At 41.9% G+C, this 23,718-nt stretch overlaps 1 protein-coding gene across 1 annotated transcript in view; it reads right to left on the bottom strand.

Moving 5' to 3' along the window:
- Window positions 1–6,508: 6,508 nt before the first annotated feature.
- The window catches only part of ntf3 (neurotrophin 3), a 40,555-nt gene continuing 23,345 nt past the window's right edge, over window positions 6,509–23,718 (bottom strand). The window contains exon 2 of the mRNA XM_059987572.1: window positions 6,509–7,528. Within this exon, the coding sequence (XP_059843555.1) occupies window positions 6,734–7,528 (795 nt within the window). The 3' untranslated portion in view covers window positions 6,509–6,733. The remainder of the gene's footprint in view (window positions 7,529–23,718) is intronic.

The following is a 23,718-nucleotide window of genomic DNA, read 5'->3' as shown; positions in this document are numbered from 1 at the left end:
ACTTCAGATGAGTGAAATTTACAGCAAACATTTTATAGATTCAATGCAGACATCAAATAAGAAAGAGCAAGTTCCTAGTTTAACAGAATGGCACAAGGCAACACAGTGGTACAGTTGGCAGAGCTGGAACTGCACTGCTGTAATCACCTGGGTTCAATTCGGAACTCCAGAATTATCAGTATGGAATTTGCATGCTCTCTTTGTGATTCCTCTGAGTCCTCCGGTTTCCTCGTACATTCCGATGGATTATGGGCTTCTAGATTGCAGGAATTAATTAACTACGGTATATTACCACTAATTGGTGGGTGATAGAATTGAGAGGGCAGAGAATTGATGGGAATGGGGGGGGGGGGTTCTATAAAATATGCGTAGTGTAGAATTAGTGTAAATGTGTGCTTGATGATCAACATGGAGTCAGTGGGCCAAATCTGTTTCTTTATTACTATGGACATTAGAAAACAAAAGAGGCACTTAGATAATCATGCATATGGACCAATACAGCAAAATAAAGCAAATGGAGTGAGTGACGCTGTTTCTACCATCTTATTTTCAGGGACTTGGGACAGACTTGGGAGACTTCCAGTCTCCCTGATAACTACATCTGCACAAAGTGCACCGAGCTGCAGCACCTTAGAGGCTGTGTTGAGGAAATGGAGCTGCAGCTCGATGACCTTTGACTCACACAGAGAATGAGGAGGTGATAGATAGGAGCTACAGGGAGCCAGTCACCCCTAAGTAGCAGGAGGCAGGTCTGTGGGTAACTATCAGGAGAGAGAAAGGGAATATGCAGTCAGTGCAAATTACCTCTGTGGCCATTCTCTTCGATAGTAAGTACACTGCTTTGGATACTGTTGGGGGAGTTAGGGTGAGTGACCAGGTCTCTGGCACTAAGTCTGTCTCTGTGACTCAGAAGAGATGGGGTGCTGAAGAGAGAATATAGGGAGTCAGGCAGTAAACTGAAAAGCAGGAACTCCAGCATAGTAATTTCGGGATTGCTGCTTGTGCCATGTGCCAGTGAGGGTAAGAATAGATTGAGTTTACAGATGAATGTGTGGCTGAGGAATTGGTGCAGGGGACAGGGTTTCAGATTTCTGGATCATTGGGATCTCTTCTGGAGAAGGTATGACCTGTACAAAAGGGACAGGTTAGACCTGAACCCAAAGGAGACCAATATCTTTGTGGGCAGGTTTGATAGAGCTGAGGGGGTGGGTTTAAACTAATTTGGCAGGGGGATAGGAACGAGAGTGATGGGTCAGCTGGTATGCAACTAGCTGCAGTGTGAAATGAGACTGTGAGATAGGACAGGGCAAAACTGCAGATAGTGGGATGTTAAAATGTAACATTGGTCGAAATCAAAAAGGGTGATGAATACATCTTTGAAGGTGTTATATTTGAATGCACAGAGTCTACAGAATAAAGTAGATAATCTTGTGGTGCAGAGATTGGCAGGCATGTGGAAAGAAGATCAAAGATGGGAGCTTAATATCCAAGGATGCACAATGTATCAAAGGGACAGGCAGGTAGGCAGAGGGGTTGGGGTGGCTCTTTTGATTAAGAAATAGAAATCAAATCCTTGGAAAGAGGTGACATAGGATCAGAATCCTTGTGAGTAGAGTTAAGAAACAGCAAGGGTAACAAGACTCTGATGGGAGTTATATACAGGCCTCCAAAGAGTAGACAGGATGTGGGCACATGTTATGATGGGAAATAGAAAAGGCATGTAAAAGGGGAAATGTTACGATAATCATGGGAGTTTCAATATGCAGGTATATTGGGGAAACCTGGTTGGTACTGGATCCCAAGAGAGGAAATTTGTAAAATGCCTACAAGATGGCTTTTTAGAGCAACTTGTGATTGAGCCTGCTAGGGGATCAGTAATTCTGGATTGGGAGCTATCCAGTTTTGATTAGGAAGCTTAAGGTAAAGGAACCCTTAGGAGGCAGTGCTCGTAATATGATAGAATTCACCCTGCAGCTTGAGGAGAAGATTAAATTGAAGGGAGTAAAGGGAATTAGACATGAGAGATGAGCTAATTGTAATAGGACACGAGCAGGGATGATAGCAGAAAAGCAATGGCGTGTGCTTACAGAGAAAATTCAAAAGATGCAGGAAAGATTCATCCCAAAGATGAAGAAGTATTGTAAAGGGAGGATGAGGCAACCATGGCTGACAAGGGAAGTCAGAGACAGCATAAAAACAAAAGTGAGGGCATATAATATTGTAAAAATGAGTAAGAAGGTAGAGTGGGAAAATTTTTAAAACCAACAGAAGGTAATTAAGAAATGCATAAAGAGAGAAAAGATAAAATATGAAGACAAGCTAGCCAATAATATAAAAGAATTTTTTTCAGACACATAAAGAGTAAAAGAGAGACGACAGTGGATATTGGACAGCTGAATAATGTTGCTGGAGATGTAGTAATGTGGGAAAAAGTAACAGCTTGGGAACTCAGTAAGTATTTTGCATGAGTCTTCACTATGAAAGACACGAGCAGAATACCAGAAATGCGAGAGTGTCAAGGGGCAAAAGTGTGTGTTGTTGCTATTACTAAGGAGAAAGTGCTTGGAAAGCTGAAATACATGAAGGTAGATAAGTCACCTGGACCAGATGGACTACACCCCAGGGTTCATAAAGAAATAGCTGAAGAGATTGTAGAGTTATTAGTAATGGTCATTCAAGAATCACTGGATCTTGAATAGTTGCCGAGGACCGGATAATTGCAAATGTCATTCCACTCTTTAAGAAAGGAAGAAAGTAAAAAAATGGGAAATTATAAGCCAGTTGGCTTGACTTCAGTGGTTGAAAAGACGTTGGAGTCTATTATTAATGAATGAACTTTCTGGGTACTTGAAAGCACACAATAAAGTAGACCAATATCAGCATTGTTTTATAAAGGGGAAATCTTACCTGCTAAATCTTTTGGAACTCTTTGAGGAGATAACAGGTAGGATAGACAAATATCAGGAAGAGTCAGTGGATGTTCTTTATTTGGATTTTCAGAAGGCCTTTTACAAAGCCATATATGAGGCTGATGACAAGAATACAGCCCATGGTGTTACAGGAAAGATACTAGCATGGACAGAAAATTGCTCATTGGCCAGAGGCAAAGATTAGGAATAAAGGGAGTCTTTTTCTGGTTAGCTGCTGGAGACTAGTAGTGTGTCAAAGGAGTCCGTGTTAGGACTGCTTCTTTTCACATTCTATGTCAATGATTTGTAAGAAGGAATTGATGTCTTTGTGGCCAGGTTTGCGGACGACAGAAAGGTAGGTGAAGAGGCAGGTACTGTTGAGGAAACAGGGAGTCTACAGATGGACTCAGTCAGTTTGGGGGAATGGGCAAAGAAGTAGCAGGTGGAATATAATGTAAGGAAGTGCATGGTCATGTACTTTGGCACAAGGATTAAGACATAAACTATTTTCTAAATGGGGAGAAAATTCAAAAATCAGAGGTGCAGAGGGACTTTTGAGTCATAATGCAGGATTCCCTAAAGATTAATTTGCAGGTTGAGTCATAGTAAGAAAGGGAAATGCAATGTTAGCATTCATTTTGAGGGGACTGGAATACAAATGCAAAGATGTAATACTGAAGCTTTATAAGGCATTGGTCAGATCACACTTGGAGTACTGTGAACAGTTTTGGGCCCCTTATCTAAGAAAAGATGTGCTAGAATTGGAGAGGGTCCAGAGGCAGTTCACAAGAATTATCCCAGGAATTAAAGAGTTAAAATATGAGGCGCATTTGATAACTCTGAGCCTGTACTCATTGGATTTCAGATGAATGAGGGGGGATTTCATTACAACCTATCCATTATTGAAAGATCTAGATAAAGTGGATAGGGAGAGGATGTTTCCTATAGAGGGGGAGTCTAGGACTAGTGGGAACAGCCTCAGAATAAAGGGAAACCTACTTAGAACAAAGGTGAGGATAAACTTCTTCAGCCAGAGGGTAGTGCATCTATGGAATTCATTGTCACAGATGGCTGTGCAGTCCAAGTCATTGAGTATATTTAAAGTGGAGGTGGATAGGCTCTTGATTAATCAGGGTGTCAAAAGTTATGGGGAGAAGCAGAAGAGTGGGGTTGAGAGTGTATAGTAAATCAGCCATGATTTTTGCATGGACTAGAAGGGCCGAGATGGCCTGTTTCCATGCTGTAATTGTTATATGATAGAATGGTATGATGGGCTAAATGGCCCAATTCTACTCCTATGTCTTGTGGTCTAGATCCTAAGTTTAAATGTTGTTTTTCTGTAATCTATTAATGTTCATTTAAATTGATCCCATTTCACCAGATACAGATGGACGGATGGTTAGCATTATGGTGAACATGTCAATGCCTGTGTCACTTCAAAGGGTCAAATAAAGCACTTCGTTAGTCACAGAATCTGCACAAGCAGACAACGGGGGTAAAAATTCATAGAATTCCTTTGATGCTTTCTGTAATGTTTTGTGTTCAATCTGTGCTCTTATTAGTAATATATCCTAGCTTGAAGTATCACCAAAACATTTGTTACATGGAATTATAAATACATTTTAATTGATTTGCAAGAATTATTAAGTCTTTCTAAGTGTTGAACTGTGGTTAGAATTTGAAAAAGTGTAATTCCCTTTAGATGTCCCAGAAGCCATGCATAAATCCTTTACCAGTTCAGGATATCTCAAACCACTTTCCATCCATTGGCAGCTTGAGAATGTGATCTTTACGGGGAAATGCAGCACCCAGTTTACCCACTGCAAGATCCTACAGCTGGTGCAAAGGGCCAGTAATATATTTCCCAGCGATATTGCTTATTGTTATGATCATGGGCAGAAAGTAACAATCTTTTGGTAAAATCTTTTGATTATATCCCCTTAATATGGGTTTCAATATCAGACATGAAAGGCAATGCCCTTCTTTGTACACCAAACGTCATCCTAATTCATGCCTGGAAAGGGTATTCTTGTAAGGAGGCGAGGATCCGACATCCGAATTTTATATGGACCCAGAACCAATGTTTGACATTTTTTCCATTCCTGATTTAGGGCATAAAAATGCTTGACTACAAATATTATTTCAAATTTAGCATCTCTACAGTTTGATGTTTTTTTTTCTGGTGCATTCCCTCAGTTCCTGTCCATCGTATAGTAGCTCACACTTTTCACCTGAGCCTTCGCCGTCCATGACGGAGAGTAGCTAATTCAACACAGAGCAAAAAATGTGGAAGCAATCTGGCCTGAATAATCAAACACCATACTGAGAAATCTATCAAAGAAGCCTGATGGTTCATGTTGTTATGATTACATTTCTTTGGATTGGGGACTCATATTAAATCTCAAAACTGAGCAATTTGGTGAACTGTGATACAATAAACATTAACTTCTCTGTGTCGCCTGGAGAATAAAGTGAGGTGAGCTAAAGAAGAAAACTGCTGTGCTACACTAACATGACCTGTGGATATGCTCTTTGTGTTACAGCAAACACAACAGAAGTGAAAAGTGCTCCTCTGTGGGAAGGTAGAGTCATTATAATTTTAATTGCGAGGTTTTCACCCAATTTGTGACTGAGTTTGACCCAGCTCTCCTTTGCTCAGTCAAGTGGCCTCATTATCTAAATCAATTTCACCAAGGGGGAAAGGAATATACAGTATGTGCCTCATCTTGTGATTACTTTTCTGTTCGAGAAATTTTAAAGTAATAACATTTTTCTACAAATAACTTCCAGCTGTAGTGGAATTTTCTATACCAAAGAATAATGTTACACTGGTTGACTGGCAGAATTTCAAATTTGGAACCCATATGTTATTCCAAGGATAACACTGAAAAGATTCAGCCTTTTACCTCGGCGGGTTGGCATTGTGGCATACGGGGATTATCTTCCACAATGCTCACCGGTACTAAGCAGCTTGTTGCAAAGTACAAAATATAAAGCATTCAAATTCATAGCACCACACAGCAGTTTCCATTCCGCAGGCTGAACCTCCTGAGGAGTGGAATCACAGGGCTGAGCTAACCTGGAACTCGGTGTCAAGTGAGGGAAACGGGAGGTTGACAAGGGGTCCAGTTCTCTCCGAATGAGGGGCCGACTTTAAGAGACTTAATAGGGGAGAGGATTTGTAGCAAGGAGAGTCCAATCGGTTTAAAACAGCAAATCGGTGAAGGAAAAGGTCGAAATTAGATTGTGTGCAGAGTAATTGGTTGGGGGAGGGATTGGGGGAGGGGATCACAGCAGTCTTTTTGCCAGTATTACAACGATGGTACACTGCATAACTCTCCGGGACTGGGTGAAGCATATGGAACAGCTTGATGTACACAGATGGCCACGCCAGCAATCTCTCTGATCTCAGCTTCCTCCTCCCAGTTTCGCTGCAAACGCCGCTCTCAAGATGCCCCGCGTTTTTACCTGCACTTTCACGAATGAACGGTGCCGGTTCAGTGACTGGGAGTTACCTCCTATCGCCGACCCTTCCAAATCACCGATACCGAATTAAGTAAAGATTTTTTTTTAAATGGGTTGGGAGGGAGTGACAAGGGCGGGCCAAGGCTCGCGCCAGACACCAAAGCAAGGCACAACTTAGAAATATTGATTTGGCCAGTTGGAAGAAGCTTTCTGCATCGGATGTTTTATTTAATAAATAAGAACTGTGAACTATACTATAATATAAACATTCATATGCTGCATGCAGAGTCATATAATTTAAAGTAATAATTTATATATTTACACAGTAAGAGGGAAGGGTGAGAGAGGGAGTGGAGGACTCACGATTTGCCCAGTTTTCTGGACAATGCGCAGAGGCAAGAGGTGTCTATTCTGATCCACCTCCACGCCACATACTTATTGTTCTCTTTGCTCAGTGCCCTGACATACGTCTGACTGGTTTTGCATTGGGAATTCCAGTGCTTCTCGTCGATGCCTCTGCAGCCGTTCTTGCCCGGTTTGGCTTCTTTGCATCGCGTCTCGTAAAAATATTGTTTTATGGCAGAATTGCCGGTTTTAATCTCCTCCAGCACAGTCACTTGCCTGCCCCGAATGTCGATCGCCGCCGTCTTGTCCGTCACCCAGCGGCTCTCGCTGTCACACACCGAGTACTCGCCACGGTGACCCCGGCGGTCCAAGTACCGTTTCCTCCTGGCTGTTCGGTTGGCCAGCTCGGCGGCGCCCGCGAAATCCTCGATTAAATAGAGTGGCGGGGGCTGCAAAGGCGGGCGGTCGCTGAGCAGCACTCGGGGCGAGTGGTAGCGTTTCTTCTGCTTTAGCAGTTCAGCGCTGACCGAGCCCAGCGTCTGGAAGTCAGAGATTGTATTTCCCAAGGAGCCCGCGTTCCTCTCAGCGTCACTCTTTGCCCGGGAGTCCTGGTCCTTCTCCTCCATCCCCTCGCTCTCCTTGGAAAGTCTTCCTTTCAGAATGTCCGCCTGGAGGATCTTGATGATGAGAGAGCTCACGGAGTCCTCGGAAGAACTTTCCTTGTCCATGGCAGTAGACTGGATGCCACCGAGACAAGTGAGAAGCATGCCGTAAAACAGGACAGACATTACTTTGTTCACCTGTAAAATCTGAAAGGGAAGCACACACCGGTCAGTCCACGTCGGCGGAGGAGGCACGCCTGCACATCACAAGGGTCACTCTGAGCCTCTTACTTGCCCCTACTTCAGGAACACTTGCCTTCGCACCTGATGCCGGCCGCCAACCCACCCCAGCCCAACCGTGCTAACGTTAGCCCCACAGAACGTCCCCGTCAATGCTAGACTTTTGTTAATAAATAAAACATTTTAAAAATGCTAATGTTCTTAATCAAAAATATAAAGTGCTGGGTTAAAACACTCAGCGAGTCAAGAGGCTTCGGGGGAAAGAGAAACTATTGATGAACAGATTCCCTATCTACAGATCTGTTCCTTGCATTTTTTTTTGTTTTAGTCACATTTTTCTCATTCTACTTGTGTTGTTCGCCATGATATGATTCCCATTAAACATCTACTCACATTTCCTCATGATCAGAACCAGGCGGAATACAGAAGTTTAACACTAACGCCCTATGAATTGATTTAATATAGGCCATGCACACAACGAACACAGAGTCACTGGATTTGAATTATTTGCATATAACTCATATTCCTGTTTTACTTTCACAATGCGTCTTCTTTTGCACATTGGCTGTTTGTCAGTCTTTGTGTATGGCTTTTATAAGTTCTATTGTATTTCTTTATTGTAAATGCATGCAAGATGGCTAAAATAGTATGGATGGCTATGCTCAGGGTGCAGGTCGAGGGGATAGGTCAGTTGAATAGCATTGGCTAGATGGCTGAAGAGCCTGTTTCTGTGCTGCACTTTTCTATGGCTCTATGTTTCTTCTCAGAAAATAAATCTCAAGGTAGTATAGAAAATAAATCTCAGGTTGACTTATGCCTATTTTGACAATAAATTTACTTTGACTTTGAGTTACAAATTGTGCCTTTCATAACAAAAGGACTGCCCCTGATCTATGTGTAGGTTGAAGGCAGAGAAATACACCTAACCAATGGTTAAAGATTCCTAGTGTGCCATGATGATTACTTGACAGGTGCTTCCTGCCCTCCCTCCCTGTGCGCTAGGGCACTGAATTCACTGAATATTTTTAAGCAGCTTGAAACTTAAATGGTTCGTTACCTAAATTATCCAATTAGAGGTCAATGTCATCTTGCGGCTATCAGTGAAGTATTCTCAGAGGAGGAAGGGGTGTTTGTAGGGGGGTGGGACTGAGAAGAGGGACTGGACAACCCATCTTTTCCCTTGCTGATTGCTTAGCCCATGACTTTGTGTTATACTCCATACCTGCATCTATTATGAGAATGTGTGTGAGGAGGATTAGCAACTCTCTGGGATAGTCCTGGAATGCCCAGGAATGAAGGATGTCATGAGCAAGTAGGGGAAATAAATCACACTGTATCACCAGACTGTACAGATGTCACTATGCCCTTTGAACAGTTTTTGTTCAAAACTAACAGGGATGGGGAAAGGGTTGTTTGACGGGGAGATGAAAAGGCATATGATGAAATTGCCATTACCATATTCAGTAATGTCAACCCTTTTCACGGCTTTAATCTCCACTGCACACAAGCCAAGGCCCCTCGGCCCCTCAAGTAATCAGTTAACAGAGTAAGAATGTGTAATATGCATCTCCACCCTAAAAGCGGTTAAGGTTTCGTTCATGTGCATGCCCCTGCAAAATTGCAACCTGCCTGTTTCAAACATCATGTTCAACCAGTCAAACGTCTCATTACCTTATATTTCTGGTGTAAAACAGCTCAACATCGATTTGTGCTGCACCAGTTCTATCAAGCTGCATTAAAGTGACACATGCAACAATATTACCAAAGTTAAGCTGAACAATTTCTACAGAATGCTGGAAATGAAAAGTGAAAACAGAGCTTTGTTTTTCACAGGAGTTCTCTTAGCTCACCTTATGTCTCCCCTTCTCTGCAACATAATTCATGCTTGATTACTGACTTTCTTCAGTGTCAATGAGAAGTCAGCAACCTGAAATGTTAACTCTGTTTTACTTTCTAGAGATGCTGCCTGACTTACTGAGAAAATTAAAACAGAAAATGCTGGAAACACTTAGCAGGTCAGACAATATCTGAAGAACGAGAAAGAAAACTCGCAGGAGATTCTGCAAGTGCTAGAAATCTAGACACACAAAATGCTGGAGGATCTCCGGAAGTCAGGCAAAATCTATGGAGAAGAATAAACAGATGATGTTTCAGGCTGAGATCCAGTCCTGATAACTGATATCAGTGCAAAACACTGACTGTTTATTCTTTGCCAGAGATGTTGCTTGACCTGCCAAGTTCCTCCAGAAATGTGTAGGTCTTTAAAGGAAAATAAGTGCTTTTGTTTCAGATTGATAAGAACCTTGATCAGAAATACAAAAAAAGGGTTTGCAATCTGAAATATTAACTATGTTTTCATCTCTCTATAGATATTGTCAGACCTAAGTATTCCAGTATTCTCTGATTTTATTTCAGATTTCTAGCATCTGCAGGTCCTTGATTTTCAGTTTCATTTGGGAATGTCACGATTTCATACAACAGGATTAATTACTGCAGATTATTTGCAGAAAGATTGTTTCAGAGACCATCCTTGATGGAAGACATTAATCTTGATGAATTAACATTAATCTTACAAGACCTAAACACCAGACATGTCATGAAAGGATCTCCACATGAACCATGTCTGCTCATTAGGCACATTGACAGATATACACCAATATTCATTTATGAGCAAGTGTCTTTAATAAGGTACTTGGTTTATGTCACCTGAATGGAATTTGTATGAAATCGACAGTGCCCCCATGTTACACAATACATCCAGGTTAAATACAAAACATGCAGTATCTCCTCCTCCTTCAAGAAACAATGGACCAATGTCTGTTGCAGAAGTATTTCTCAGTATGCATTATCATATCTTTAAGCAACGCATCAGAGTGCCTGCAGTTCACAGTAAGTTTCTTGGAAGGGCGCAGTTTCTTTATGCAATCATGCACAAACAAATTTTAATGGAATATAGGTCTTCTGAGTAATGCTGTGGAATATATGCATATAAGTCCACAACAGAGTTACGTGTCCTGTGATTCTGAAGATGTCCCATTGAATGCTTTCTAATACCAAGAAATTCTCATAACCACTGCCGAGATAATAAGTAGGGATTAATTTTAGAGCTGTTGACTGATAATCAAGTAATACTCGTAAAATTAGGGAAGCTCCGCTCCATTCCTTCAAGTAGTACCAACGGAAATTTTACATTTCCCTCCATTTACATTGTAAATTATTATTAATATTTTTATTATTATTTAAACAGTGAAAGATTGCAGCATGCTGTTGTGCAGAGGGACTTGGGAGTGCTTGTTCATGAATCGCAAAGAGTTGGCTTGCAGGTACAACATGTTATTAAGAAGGCAAACGGAATGTTGGCCTTCGTTACTAGAGGGATTGAATTCAAGAGCAGGGAGGTCATGCTGCAACTATACAGGGTACTGGTGAGGCCGCACCTGGAGTACAGTGTGCAGTTCTGGTCTCCATACTTGAGGAAGGATGTACTGACTTTGGAGGCAGTGCAGAGGAGGTTCACCAGGTTGATTTCAGGGATGAAGGGGTTAACCTATGAGGAGAGATTGAGTCGCCTGGGACTGTACTCTCTGGAGTTCAGAAGAATGAGAGGGGATCTTATAGAAACATACAAAATTTTGAAAGGGATAGATAATACAGAAGTAGGAAAGTTGTTTCCATTGGTGGATGAAACTAGAACTAGGGGACATTGTCTCAAGATTCAGGGGAGAAGATTTAGGATGGCGGTGAGGAGAAACTGCTTTTCCCAGAGACAGAGAATCTGTGGAGTTCTCTGCCCAGGGAAGCAGTTGAGGCTTCCTCACTAAATATATTTAAGAAACAGTTAGATAAGTTTGTATATAGTAAGGGAATTGAGGGTTATGGGGAAAAGGCAAGTTGATGGAGCTGAGTTTACGGACAGATCAGCCATGATCTTATTGAATGGCGGGGCAGACTCAGTGGGCAGGATGGCCTACTCCTGCTCCTATTTCTTATGTTCTTATGTAAATATATGCTGGTATTTATTTATTTATGCACATTTAATTCTATATTAGTCCTTTAACCTTTAACTTTATAATTGTTGGATGTTCATGTTTTTAGTTGCATGTTGCACCTTAACCAACACACCACAGCAAATTCCTAATACATGTAAATAAACTGTACATGCAAATAAAGTTGATTCTTGATCCTTGATGGCTTATCTGAAACAAGCTAGCACTGGCACACCAGCCTAGAGTTTTCTCTGAAGTGGGATTTGGATCCACAGATTTCAGGTGCAGAGAACAGTGTGAAGTAGCTTTTTTTAAATAGAAATCAACCTATATAGAACAGTTTTTAAAGAATACATAATATCTTAAGTGTTTCACCTTGCTCTATGGGAGCTGCTGAACCTTATAATGTTCTATTTGAAAAGGTTTGCACAATTATTGTGGGGATTACTTTAGCTATGCATTTTTAACACCGTCCTCTCCCTGGATCAATCAATAGAAACATGCACAGAGGTAGGTACCTGCACCACACTCAACCTGCCACTCATTCAATAATGCATACTCACTGTATTTGTGTTTGGCTATTTCATGTGGCCCGACATAAACACTCATATTTAAATTTCTGCACACATCCCTGATCACTAAAATTGCCTCTTGAATTTATCTTTGCTTACAGTCCTCTCCTTTAAGATCCTGCTCAAAGACCATCTGTTTGACTAATAATATGATCATCATCTTATTATCCTCTTTGATTTTGGAGAATTAATTTCCTTTCAGTTTTGATTGCCGGGAAATTTCAACACCGCCAAGTCCCTGGTTTGATCATATAGTTTTGTCAATGGAATTGTAATGAGTACTGAAGATGGGATGTTATGTTGAAGTTGTATAAGATGTTGGTGAAGCCTAATTTGGAGTATTGTGTGAAGTTTTGGTCACCTACCTAAAGGAAAGATGTAAGCAATGTTGAAAGAGTACAGAGAAAAATTACAAGGATGTTGTCGGGTCTGGAGGACCTGAGTTATAAAGAAAGATTGAATAATTTAAGCAACACACACCCAATGCTGGTGGAACACAGCAGGCCAGGCAGCATCTATAGGAAGAAGTACAGTCGACGTTTCGGGCTGAGACCCTTCGTCAGGACTAACTAAAAGAAGAGATAGTAAGAGGTTTGAAAGTGGGAGAGGGAGGGGCAGATCCGAAATGATAGGAAAAGACCGGAGGGGGAGGGATGAAGCTGAGAGCTGGAAAGGTGATTGGCAAAAGGAATACAGAGCTGGAGAAGGGGGAGGATCATGGGACGGGAGGCCTAGGGAGAAAGGAAGGGGGAGGGGAGTACCAAAGGAAGATGGAGAGCAGGCAAGGAGTGATTGTGAGAGGGACAGAGAGAGACAGAAAAAAGGGGAAAAATAATAAATAAACAAACAAACAAACAAACAAACAAATAAATAAATAAATAAGGGATGGGGTAAGGAGGAGAGGAGGGGCATTAACGGAAGTTAGAGGTCAATGTTCATGCCATCAGGTTGGAGGCTACCCAGACGGAATATAAGGTGTTGTTCCTCCAACCTGAGTGTGGCTTCACCTTGGCTGTAGAGGAGGCCATATCAGAATAGGAATGGAACGTGGAATTAATATGTGTGATTACCAATCAACTTCCCAGCTCTTAGCTTCATCCCTGCCCCTCCTGTCTTCTCCTATCATTTCAGATCTCTCCCTCCTCCTCCCACTTTCAAATCTCTTACTATCTCTTCTTTCAGTTAGTCCTGACGAAGGGTCTCAGCCCAAAACGTCAACTGTACTTCTTCCTATAGATGCTGCCTGGCCTGCTGCGTTCCTCTAATGCTAACTCTTAAGAAATATATCAATAAGACATACCCCAGATTGTTCTTGCCCACTATAGAATTATGGACCGGAGAACATAGAACACTACTGCACAGTAGAGGTCCTTCGGCTCATGATGTTGTGCTGACCTTCAAACCTACTCTGAGATCAATCTAACCCTTCACTCCTACATCGCCCTCCATTTTCCTGTCAGAGTCAAACGGCACAGAAACTGGACTGTCACGTAACCATTCATGGATATTGATCCTATGACACTAGGAAATATTGCGTCTCAACTCCTTTGGAAGCCTTTTGAAAGCCATATCTCTGATAAATAATATCAGCACTTTGAGGCAATTTCAGTGATCTAGAATGGATTGTGACAGTCAGAGCTTCTGGCCCATGAGATTACCGTACATAAGGAAGAAGGATTATGTAAGAGCATGTAGCAAAGATACTGAGTACTCAGTTTCCTGATTTAAGTATCTATCCAGCATAGCTCATGGGCAGGAGCACCAAGTTTATAACATTTACACAGGGCAAATGGTTCTGCAAGTGGATTATGCAAGTGGGCCATTGTCAGATTTTGTACCTGCCCTCGGCAGCACAAGTGAATTTCTTGGTACAGGCCCGAATTATATATTTCCTATCTCCCTGAAATGTGTAATTTGCTAGTTTATTTACAGCCCATGGATTAAGACAGCTGCAATTCCGGTTCGGCCACAAGTCTATTCAGAGCGCCTCTTCCAAAACTTTAAAAGTGAAGAACAAATTTCCCTCGCAGAACATGTGACTTCAGAACAAAAAATGATCTGTAAATGCCAGGCCCGCCAAAAGAAAAGAAACCTCCCTTTAGATCCTTCCTAGAAGTTTAGTTAGAACGTTAGCATTTAGAAGGCATTAAGGTAAGGGATTTTGTTATGATTAAGGCACTATAATAGGCAAGGCTGCATGGTAGTGTAGTGGTTAACACAATGCTTTACAGTACAGTTGATTGGGGTTCAATTCCCGCCACTGCCTGGAAGGAGTTTTGTATGTTCTCCACCCATGTGGATTTCTTCTGGGTTAGAAGGTTCATTGGTACATTATAAATTGTCCCATGATTAGGCTAGGACTAGATCAGGAGATTGCTGACAACGTGGCTTGAAGGACTGGTAGAGCCTATTTCGTGCTGTATCGCATTAAAAATATTAATAAAAGAATGGTATTGGTAGGGAGACATTTCTAGCACTGGTAAAATGCTCTAAGGTAAGGTTGCCCATCAGTCTGGGTGGTACGGAGGCATGGCTGTAGTAAGGAAAGGCGTTGCCTCATAACTCCAGTGACCCATGTTCAATCCCGACCTCCAATGCTTTTGCACATTCTCCATGCAGTCACTTGGGTCTCCTCATGCCAGAAACGAGTAAGGTGGTAGGTTAATTGGCCACTGCATATTGCCCCTTGTGTGTGAATGATTGGCAGAATGTGGGGAGTGTAAAGATAGGACCATGCAGGATTATTAAATAGATGCTTAATAACTGATACAAACTCAATGGGACAAAGGGTCTGTTTCTTTATTGTATCTCTCAATGAAACTGTAACTCTAGAATTTTAGAATTTCACTACATTGTAATATACACTCAGTGACCACTTCATTAGGTACACCTGCTCACTAATTCAAATTTCTAGTCATCCAATGATATGGCAGGAACTCAATGCATAAAGTCATGCAAACATTGTCAAGAGGTTCAATTGTTTTTCAGACCATACATCAGAATGGGGAAGAAGTGTAATGTACATCAATGACTTTGACCATGGAATCATTGTTGGTGCCAAATGGAGTGGTTTGAGTATTTCAGATACTGAAGATCTCATTAGATTTTCATATACACCAATCTCTAGAGTTTACAGAGAATGCTGCAAAAAAAAACAAAACTTAAAAAAAAACATCTTGTGAGGAGCAGTTCTGTGGATGATAATGCCTTGTTATTGAGAGAGGTCGAGAGAGACTGGCCAGACCGATTCCACCTGACAGGGAGGTGGCAGGAATTCAAATAACCACATATCTGAACAAACAAGAGAAAACCTGCAGATGCTGGAAATCTGAGCAACACACACAAAATTTTGGAGGAACTCAGCAGGCCAGGCCAGGCAGCATCCATGGAAAAACGTACAGTCAATGTTTCTGGCCGAGATGCTTTGGCAGGGCATGTTTAACAACAGTGGTGTGCAGAAGGATCACCAATACCTTGTAAAAATCTAGCATGTTCTTTGGTATCATAGAGAGGCAAAATGACTATTATCTTCTGTCATAAGCTACCACAGGCATCAATGTCCTATACCAATGCAATAGGTCACCAGAACATCATATATAAATAACTAACACCATACATCCAGGTGTGTGGCGCGTAGCCAAGTGGTTAAGGCATTGGACTAGCGATCTGAAGGTCGTGAGTTTGAGCCCCAGCTGAGGCGGTGTGTTGTTTACTTGAGCAAGGCACTTAACCACACATTGCTCCAGTCCACCCAGCTGAAAATGGGTACCGGCAAAATGTTGGGAGTTAACCTCGCAATAGACTGGCGTCCTATCTGGGTGTGGGTGGGGGGGGGGGTAGTCTCATACTCTCAGTTGCTTCACGCCACAGAAACCAGCATAAGCACTGGCCTGATGAGCCTATAAGGCTCAGGACAGACTTTATACATCCAGGTAACCAACCCTAACTCCCCTGCCAAGATAATATATGCACCTGTGCACTACATAAAAGATAACCTTAGTTGTCCTTGAGCTATGGTGACCCGCCCACTCAGTGTCCAAACCTGTAGTAACATACCTCTGGTCTGTCCACTATACTACATCAGTATCCTACAGAAAGGTATGATCTCATCAATTATGGCAACAAAAGATACACAGTACTACAACTCCCTAGCTGTTTTCCGCTAAAGCATTGTACAAAACAATAATCCCTCTCATAAATATTTTCTAAATGCATAGCATAGTGCATTACAAATTGTTTGAATGCATCTATTTAGATTAATGTTGACTCCATAACAGGAATGGAAAAAATAATAACTTAAAATGTCTCTGCCTCTTTAAGGACTCCTTTGCACATGTTGCATCTGCACGCACAAATTCTAAACAAAAATGATGGTCTCTACATCTGCTTTGATTTGCATTAATTGTTTATTTGAATGTTCAGATGAAATGAAACCACAGCACACACATTAAACCCAAATGTAAGTCCTTATACTTTGCCTGTGTTTTTGTGGAGCATGTGGTACAGTCACTGTCTCAGTTCTCTTCAGGACTCCTCCCTTTCTCTTTTTGCTATAACATTGGAGACATTTTGGTGTTGCTTCCTGTTTAGAACTTGCAGTTTTATCATTTTGGCTGCCAGTTTCTACCTTACTCTTAGTTTCACTTCACCCATTGCAGACTCCACCATTCTCTTTCTTTAATTTCTATATCAGAAGACAATTGAGTGACCAAAATCCATTAGAAGACCGAAGGCACTCACAACTATTTTGATGACATCTCCTCCTTCCTCTAGGTCAGAGATTCCCAACCTGGCATGCACGGACCCCTCAGTAAGACTCCATGGCATTAAAAAAGGCTTGGGAACCCTGCCCTGGATGAATGCTCTGGAGACTTGAGTCTGAATTTCACCAGAAGAGCTGTGCGATTTAATTTAATTAATAATCTGGAATATGAAAAACCAGATATAACTAACTGGTTAATAACATTGCTTAACACAGTGTTAAAGGCAGGAGCTCTCCCTGCACTTGAAGGGTTTTTGTAGGAAGCATAATGTACAGAACTTTGAACCAAGAGATGGAAAATAGAACTACAGTGGATAGTGAGTTATAAAAAATGTCGGAGGAACCCAGCAGGTCAGGCAGCATCAATGCAGATGAATATAGTCAACTTTCCTCTAGCATTTGGTATGTGTTGAACCGGATAGCTCCCCTGGAAGCTAGAACAAAGGTGGGAAGCCTAGACTATTCCAATATGGTGGGCAGGCTGATGAGTATTTACCTCACCACAGATGTGCCTGACCTGCTGGACATTTCCTACATTCCCATTTATATCAGATTCCCAGCAAATATGGTGTTCTCTATCCCACATTTCCAGCAATTCTTTTATTTTGTTTTTCTCTTACCTTTGATATCCCTTCCAGATGCATTAGCTGCACTTCACAACCCCTCACCACAGTCTCTCAGTTGACACTGGTCTTTATCGAAGACATCCCTTAGCTCACCCCTCAGCTCTGCCTTCTGAGCTGCAATGAATTGGCCGCGTGGCTGTGGATTCACTTTCAGGACTTCTAGTTCTGACTATTGTGCTTACTTTTTATTGTTTGTATAATTTGCTCCTTTTTCAGGCAAACAATAAAAAGAAAACAAATTGGATGTTTGACCGTCTTTTTAAATAGGTTTATTGGGTTTCTTTGTTTATGTTGCTGCCTGTAAGCAGACTGATTTTGAGGTTGATATAATATATGTATTTTGGCAATAAATTTACTTTGAATTTTGAACTTAAAATATACCCGTTTACCTATTTTTTTTCAGTTCTAACAAAAGGTCATTCAATCTAAAATGTTAATATTATTTCTCTGTCCTGAGTTACTACCACTGTTGCTACAATCAAATGCATGGTAGCTGTGGTAGGGTTGACATCCCAGCACGTCCTATGAAGTGAAACCTAACAGCCTAAATAGCTGTGATTTACGCTTGCTTTGCAAGCAAGGATAATGCTACTCCTATATACGTTAAATCCCCATATCATTCAGTAATTCTACATTCACTGTCTCAGAGACCAATGTCAGAACATTCTTCAAGAGGATAAAACCCCACAATGAGTTAGAGTGTACCTGGCCAGGTATGACAAATCTGTGCCAACCAGTTGACTGGAACATTCAGGGACATCTTCAATCTCTCCCTACTGCAATATGAGGTTCCTACTTGCTTCAAAAGGTCATCAATTATACCAATGTCCAAGAATGAGCTGCCTGAATGGTTATCACCTGGTGGTACTCACTTCTACAGTGATGAAGATCTTTGAGAGCTTGCTTATGACTAGAATTAACTCTTGCCTGAGGAAGGACCTGACAGGTTGCATTTTGTCTACCACTGGAACTGGTCGATAGCAGATGAAACCCCACTGGCTCTCCACTCTGCTGTGGAGCACCTAGATAAGACAAATGTCAGGCTGTATTTTATCAAGTACTGCTTGACATTCAACACCATCATCCCCCCAGTAATAATAAACAAACTTCAAAACCTGGGCCTTTGCATCTGCCTCTGCAACTGAATCATTGACTTCCTTATTGGGAGACCACAATCATTGCAGACCGGTATTACTGACTATCAACGTAGACACATGTCAAAGATGTGTGCTTAGTTTCTGCTCTACTCTGGCTACACTCATGACAGTGTGGATAGATACAGCATGAGCAGCATCTATAAATTTGCAGATGACACCACTATTGTTGGCTGAGTCTCAGATGATGACGAAGAGGCATACAGAAGTGAGCTAGATCTGCTGGTTGAGTGGTGTCGCAACAACCTCGCATTCAACATCAGCAAGACAATGGACATTAGAAAGGAGAAGTCAGGAGCGCACATGCCAGTCCTCTTTGAGGGGTCAGCAGCTGGAAGCATGACTAGATTTAAATTCCTGGCCATCAATATCTCAGAGGATCCATAGTGGGCTCAACACATTAATACAATCATGAAGATGGCACACCAGCAGCTTTTAGAAGTTTGAGGAGAACTGGTGCCTCAAGAAGTTGGCATCAAACATTAGGGACTGTCACCATCCAGGGCATGCCTACTACAATCAAGTAAGGAAGTACAAGAGCCCGAAGACCCTCATTCAATGATTCCGGAACAGGTTCTTCCCCTCTGTCATCAAATTTCTGAGCATTTCATGAACCCATGAATGTTACCCTGTTACTCTCTTTTTTTTGCACTATTAACTTATTTTTGTGATTTACAGATTTTTATGTCTTTGCACCATACTTCTGCCACAGAACACCATATTTTATGTCAGAAGTCTGTGATAATAAACCTGATTCTGATGACCAGACCTGCTGAGTAAGCTCAAGCTTTTATTTTGGATTTCCACCATCTGCAGTATTATTTTGCTTTTCAATTCAGTACAAACTATATATTATATCCATAAGGCTGAGAGGGTGGTGCAGGAGGGAGGGCTTCAGGTTTTTAGATAATTGGGCTTTGTTCCAGGGAAGGTGGGATCTGTTCCGACGGGACGGTTTACACCTGAACTGGAGCGGTACTAACATTCTTGCAGGGAAGTTCGCTAGTGCTTCTTGGTGGGGTTTAAACTAAATTTGCAGGGGGCGGGGATCCAGAATGTGAGAGAGGATGGCGAGATGAAGAATAAAGGACAGGTGGGGACTACACGGTTCCGGAATATTAAGAGTGTAATAGTGAAAGGTGAGGCGGAACAAGTCATAAGGAGGACACATGTACAGAGGGATGGTCTGACGGAACATGGAGTTAAATGTGCAGAAAGAATAAGTAAATGTAGGAAGGACAACAAAATTCTAGGGGCGTATATCCCGATGGGAGTTTGGGGAGCTGGGTTAAGCACAATAGGCAGAGATTCAAACAGAGAGAGAAGAAATGGGCTAAAAATTATATATCTGAATGCACAGTGTCAGAAATAAGGCAGATGAGCTTGAAGCTCAGGTGCGAATGGGTAACTATGATGTTGTTGGGATAACGGAGACATGGCTGCAGGGAGATCAGACCTGGGAAATGAATGTACAAGGGTATACGTGCTATCGTAGGGACAGAAATGTGAGCAGAGGGAGTGGGATGGCCCTGTTGGTGAGGAATGAGATTCAGTCCTTTGCAAGGGGGGACATGAGGTCAGGAGAAGTAGAGTCTGTGTGGATAGAACTGAGGAACAGTAAGGGCAAAAGGACCCAAATGGGTGTTGTCTATAGGCCACCAAACAGTAGCATGGATATTGCATGCAAGTTGAATAGGGAGTTAACATTGGCATGTGACAAAGGTAATGTCGCAGTAGTTGTTGTGGATTTCAACATGCAGGTGAACTGGAAGAATCAGGTTGGTGCTGGACCCCAGAATAGGGAGTTTCTAAAGTGCCCAAAGGATGCAATCTTGGAACAGCTTGTATGAGAGCCGACCAGGGACAAGGCTATTCTGGATTTAGTGATATGTAATGAACAAGATTTGATGAGCAATCTTGAAGTTAAGGAGCCATTAGGAGGTAGTGATCATAATATGATAAGTTTTTATTTGCAATTTGAGAAGGATAAGGGCAGCTCAGAGGTGTCAGTGTTGCAGTTGAACAGGGGAAACTATGGAGCCATGAGGGAGGAGCTGGCCAAAGTTGACTGGACGGATAGCCTAGCAGAAAAGACAGTGGAACAGCAATGGCAGGTATTCTTGGAAATAATGCACAAGGTGCAAACTCAGTTCATCCCCCGGAGAAGGAAGGATTCAAAGGGGGGAAAGGGGCCACTGTGGTTGACAAAGGAAGTCAGAGATTGCATAGCATTAAAAAAAAGTAAGTATGACAGAGCTAAGGTGAGTGGGAGGACAGGCAATTGGGAAATTTTTAAGGAAAAACAGAACTTAACTAAAAAGGCAATACGGGAAAAAAAATGAGGTACGAACGCAAGCTAGCCAGGATTATAAAGGAAGATAGCAAAAGCTTTTTTAGGTATGTGAAGAGAAAGAAGATAGTTAAGAACAATGTTGGGCCCTTGAAGAATGAATTGGGTGAAATTGTTATGGGAAACAGAGAAATGGCAGAAGAATTTAATAAGTACTTTAGATCTGTCTTCACTAAGGAAGACACAAGCAATCTCCCAGATGTATGGATGGGCCAAGGACATAGGGTAACAGAGGAAATGAAGCAGATTGACATTAGGAAGGAAATGGTGATGAGTAGACTGATGGGACTGAAGGCTGACAAATCCCCAGGTCCAGATGGTCTGCATCTGGTACAAAAGGAGGTGGCCCTGGAAATTGTGGATGCATTGGTAATCATTTTCCAATGTTCCCTAGCTTCAGGATCAGTTCCTGAGGATTGGAGAATGGCTAATGTTATCCCACTTTTTAAGAAAGGAGGGAGGGAGAAAACAGAGAACTATCGACCTGTCAGCCTAACATCAGTAGTGGAGAAGATGCTAGAGTCCATTATTAAAGATGAAATAATGGCATATCTAGATAGCAGTGATAGGATTGGGCCGAGCCAGCATGGATTTACCAATGCTTGACTAATCTATTGGAGTTTTTCGAGGATGTAACCAGGAAGTTAGACAGGGGAGATCCAGTGGATGTAGTGTACCTCGATTTTCAGAAGCCATTTGATAAGGTCCCACATCGGAGATTGGTGGGTAAAATCAGTGCTCATGGCATTGGGGGGAAGATATTGACATGGATAGAAAACTGGTTGGCAGATAGAAAGCAAAGGGTAGCGGTGAATGGGTGTTTCTCGAAATGGCAGGTGGTGACTAGTGGGGTGCCACAGGACTCGGTATTGGGACCACAGCTGTTTACGATTTACATCAATGACTTAGATTGAGCATAACATCAGCAAGTTTGCTGATGATACTAAGCTGGATGGCAGTGTGCTGTGATGAGGATGTTAGGAGAATTCAGGGTGACTTGGATAGGCTGGGTGAATGGGCAGATACTTGGCAGATGACATTTAATGTGAATAAGTGTGAGGTTATCCACTTTGGGGGTAAGAGCAGGAAGGCAGATTATTATCTGAACAGTGTAGAGTTAGGTAAAGGAGAAATACAAAGAGATCTAGGAGTCCTTGTTCATCAGTCACTGAAGGTGAATGAGCAAGTGCAGCAGGCAGTGAAGAAGGCTAATGGAATGTTGGCCTTTATTACAAAAGGAATTGAATACACGAGCAAGGAGATCCTCTTGCATTTGCACAGGGCCCTGGTGAGACCAAACCTGGAGTATTGTGTACAGTTTTGGTCTCCAGGGTTAAGGAAGGACATCCTGGCTGTAGAGGAAGTGCAGCATAGATTCACAAGGTTACTTCTTGGGATAGCAGGACTGTCTTACGCAGAGAGGTTAGAGAGACTGGGCTTGTACACATTGGAATTAAAGAGATTGAGAGGGGATCTGATTGCAACATATAAGATTATTATGGGATTGGACAAGATAGAGGCAGGAAATATGTTCCAGATGCTGGGAGAGTCCAGTACCAGAGGGCATGGTTTGAGAAAAAGGGGTAGGTCATTTGGGACAGAGTTAAGGAAAAACTTCTTCTTCCAGAGAGTTGTGGGGGTCTGGGATGCACTGCCTCAGAAGGTAGTGGAGGCCAATTCTCTGGATGCTTTCAAGAAGGAGCTAGATAGGTATCTTATGGATAGGGGAATCAAGGGATATGGGGACAAGGCAGGAACCGGGTATTGATAGTAGATGATCAGCCATGATCTCAAAATGGCGGTGCAGGCTCGAAGGGCCAAATTGTCTACTTCTGCACCTATTGTCTATTGTCTATAAGACAACCAGGTGAGATCATAATTTTAACTTCAAACCAACACGTACAGTTACAAAAGAAGAAATTTTATTTGGAAATGTTTATAACAAGAGCTTGAACCCAACATTTTTATTTCTGAACTGAGTTCTTCAGTTAAATACAGAAGGGCATCAATGACCTGAGTTACAGAAATCCATCTTTATGAAAATTCTCTCATATATTTCAAAACATTTTCCAAGCTAGGAATAATTATAAATGAAAAAGTCTCATTTAATTCATTAAATTTTGGACTCAATGCATATTCCATTAACTTAATGATGACTAGTGTTTAGATGATAATTCAATGAAAAGAAAGAATTGTGTCAAAATCTCTTCAATCAAATTTAATATTCATTCTGTTCCCCTCAATCCTCTGACAAGCTCTGTTAACATTGGATGATCAACTTTATGACAAAGTTCTATCTACTAAGACTCAGCCTTCCCAAATCCTTCACCACCAATCCCCAACCACCACCAACCTGTAATCCCCATTCCCCTGCTACTCAGCCCTCAGCCCAGTGTCTGGGAAACAAGATAATTCTGTTTTGAATCCATAGTTTAGCAGTTATAGAGCCGGTACTGCAATGAGTGGGTGGTGGCATGGACATATGTTTCTATCATAGGAGATGTAAGGCACTACATCCCTCAACTAGGCTGCAGGTCACTCTTGGGTAAAGTGTAGCACCTGCTTAGCTCCCCCCACTGATCAAGGTCGTGTGAAGTCATGGGAGCAGATGTTAAATGGTTGTATGAGCAGCTGGTACATATCACAAGTCCTGGTTGTGCGCCCATTGACACCAGGCAGACTACCTATGAAAAGTATTGATAAGGTC

This window comes from Hypanus sabinus, chromosome 13 (assembly GCF_030144855.1).
Source record: "Hypanus sabinus isolate sHypSab1 chromosome 13, sHypSab1.hap1, whole genome shotgun sequence".
NCBI classification, from domain to species: Eukaryota; Metazoa; Chordata; class Chondrichthyes; order Myliobatiformes; family Dasyatidae; genus Hypanus; species Hypanus sabinus.
Note: the sequence above shows the minus strand (reverse complement) of the source record. Positions and strands in the feature narration are given on the sequence as shown.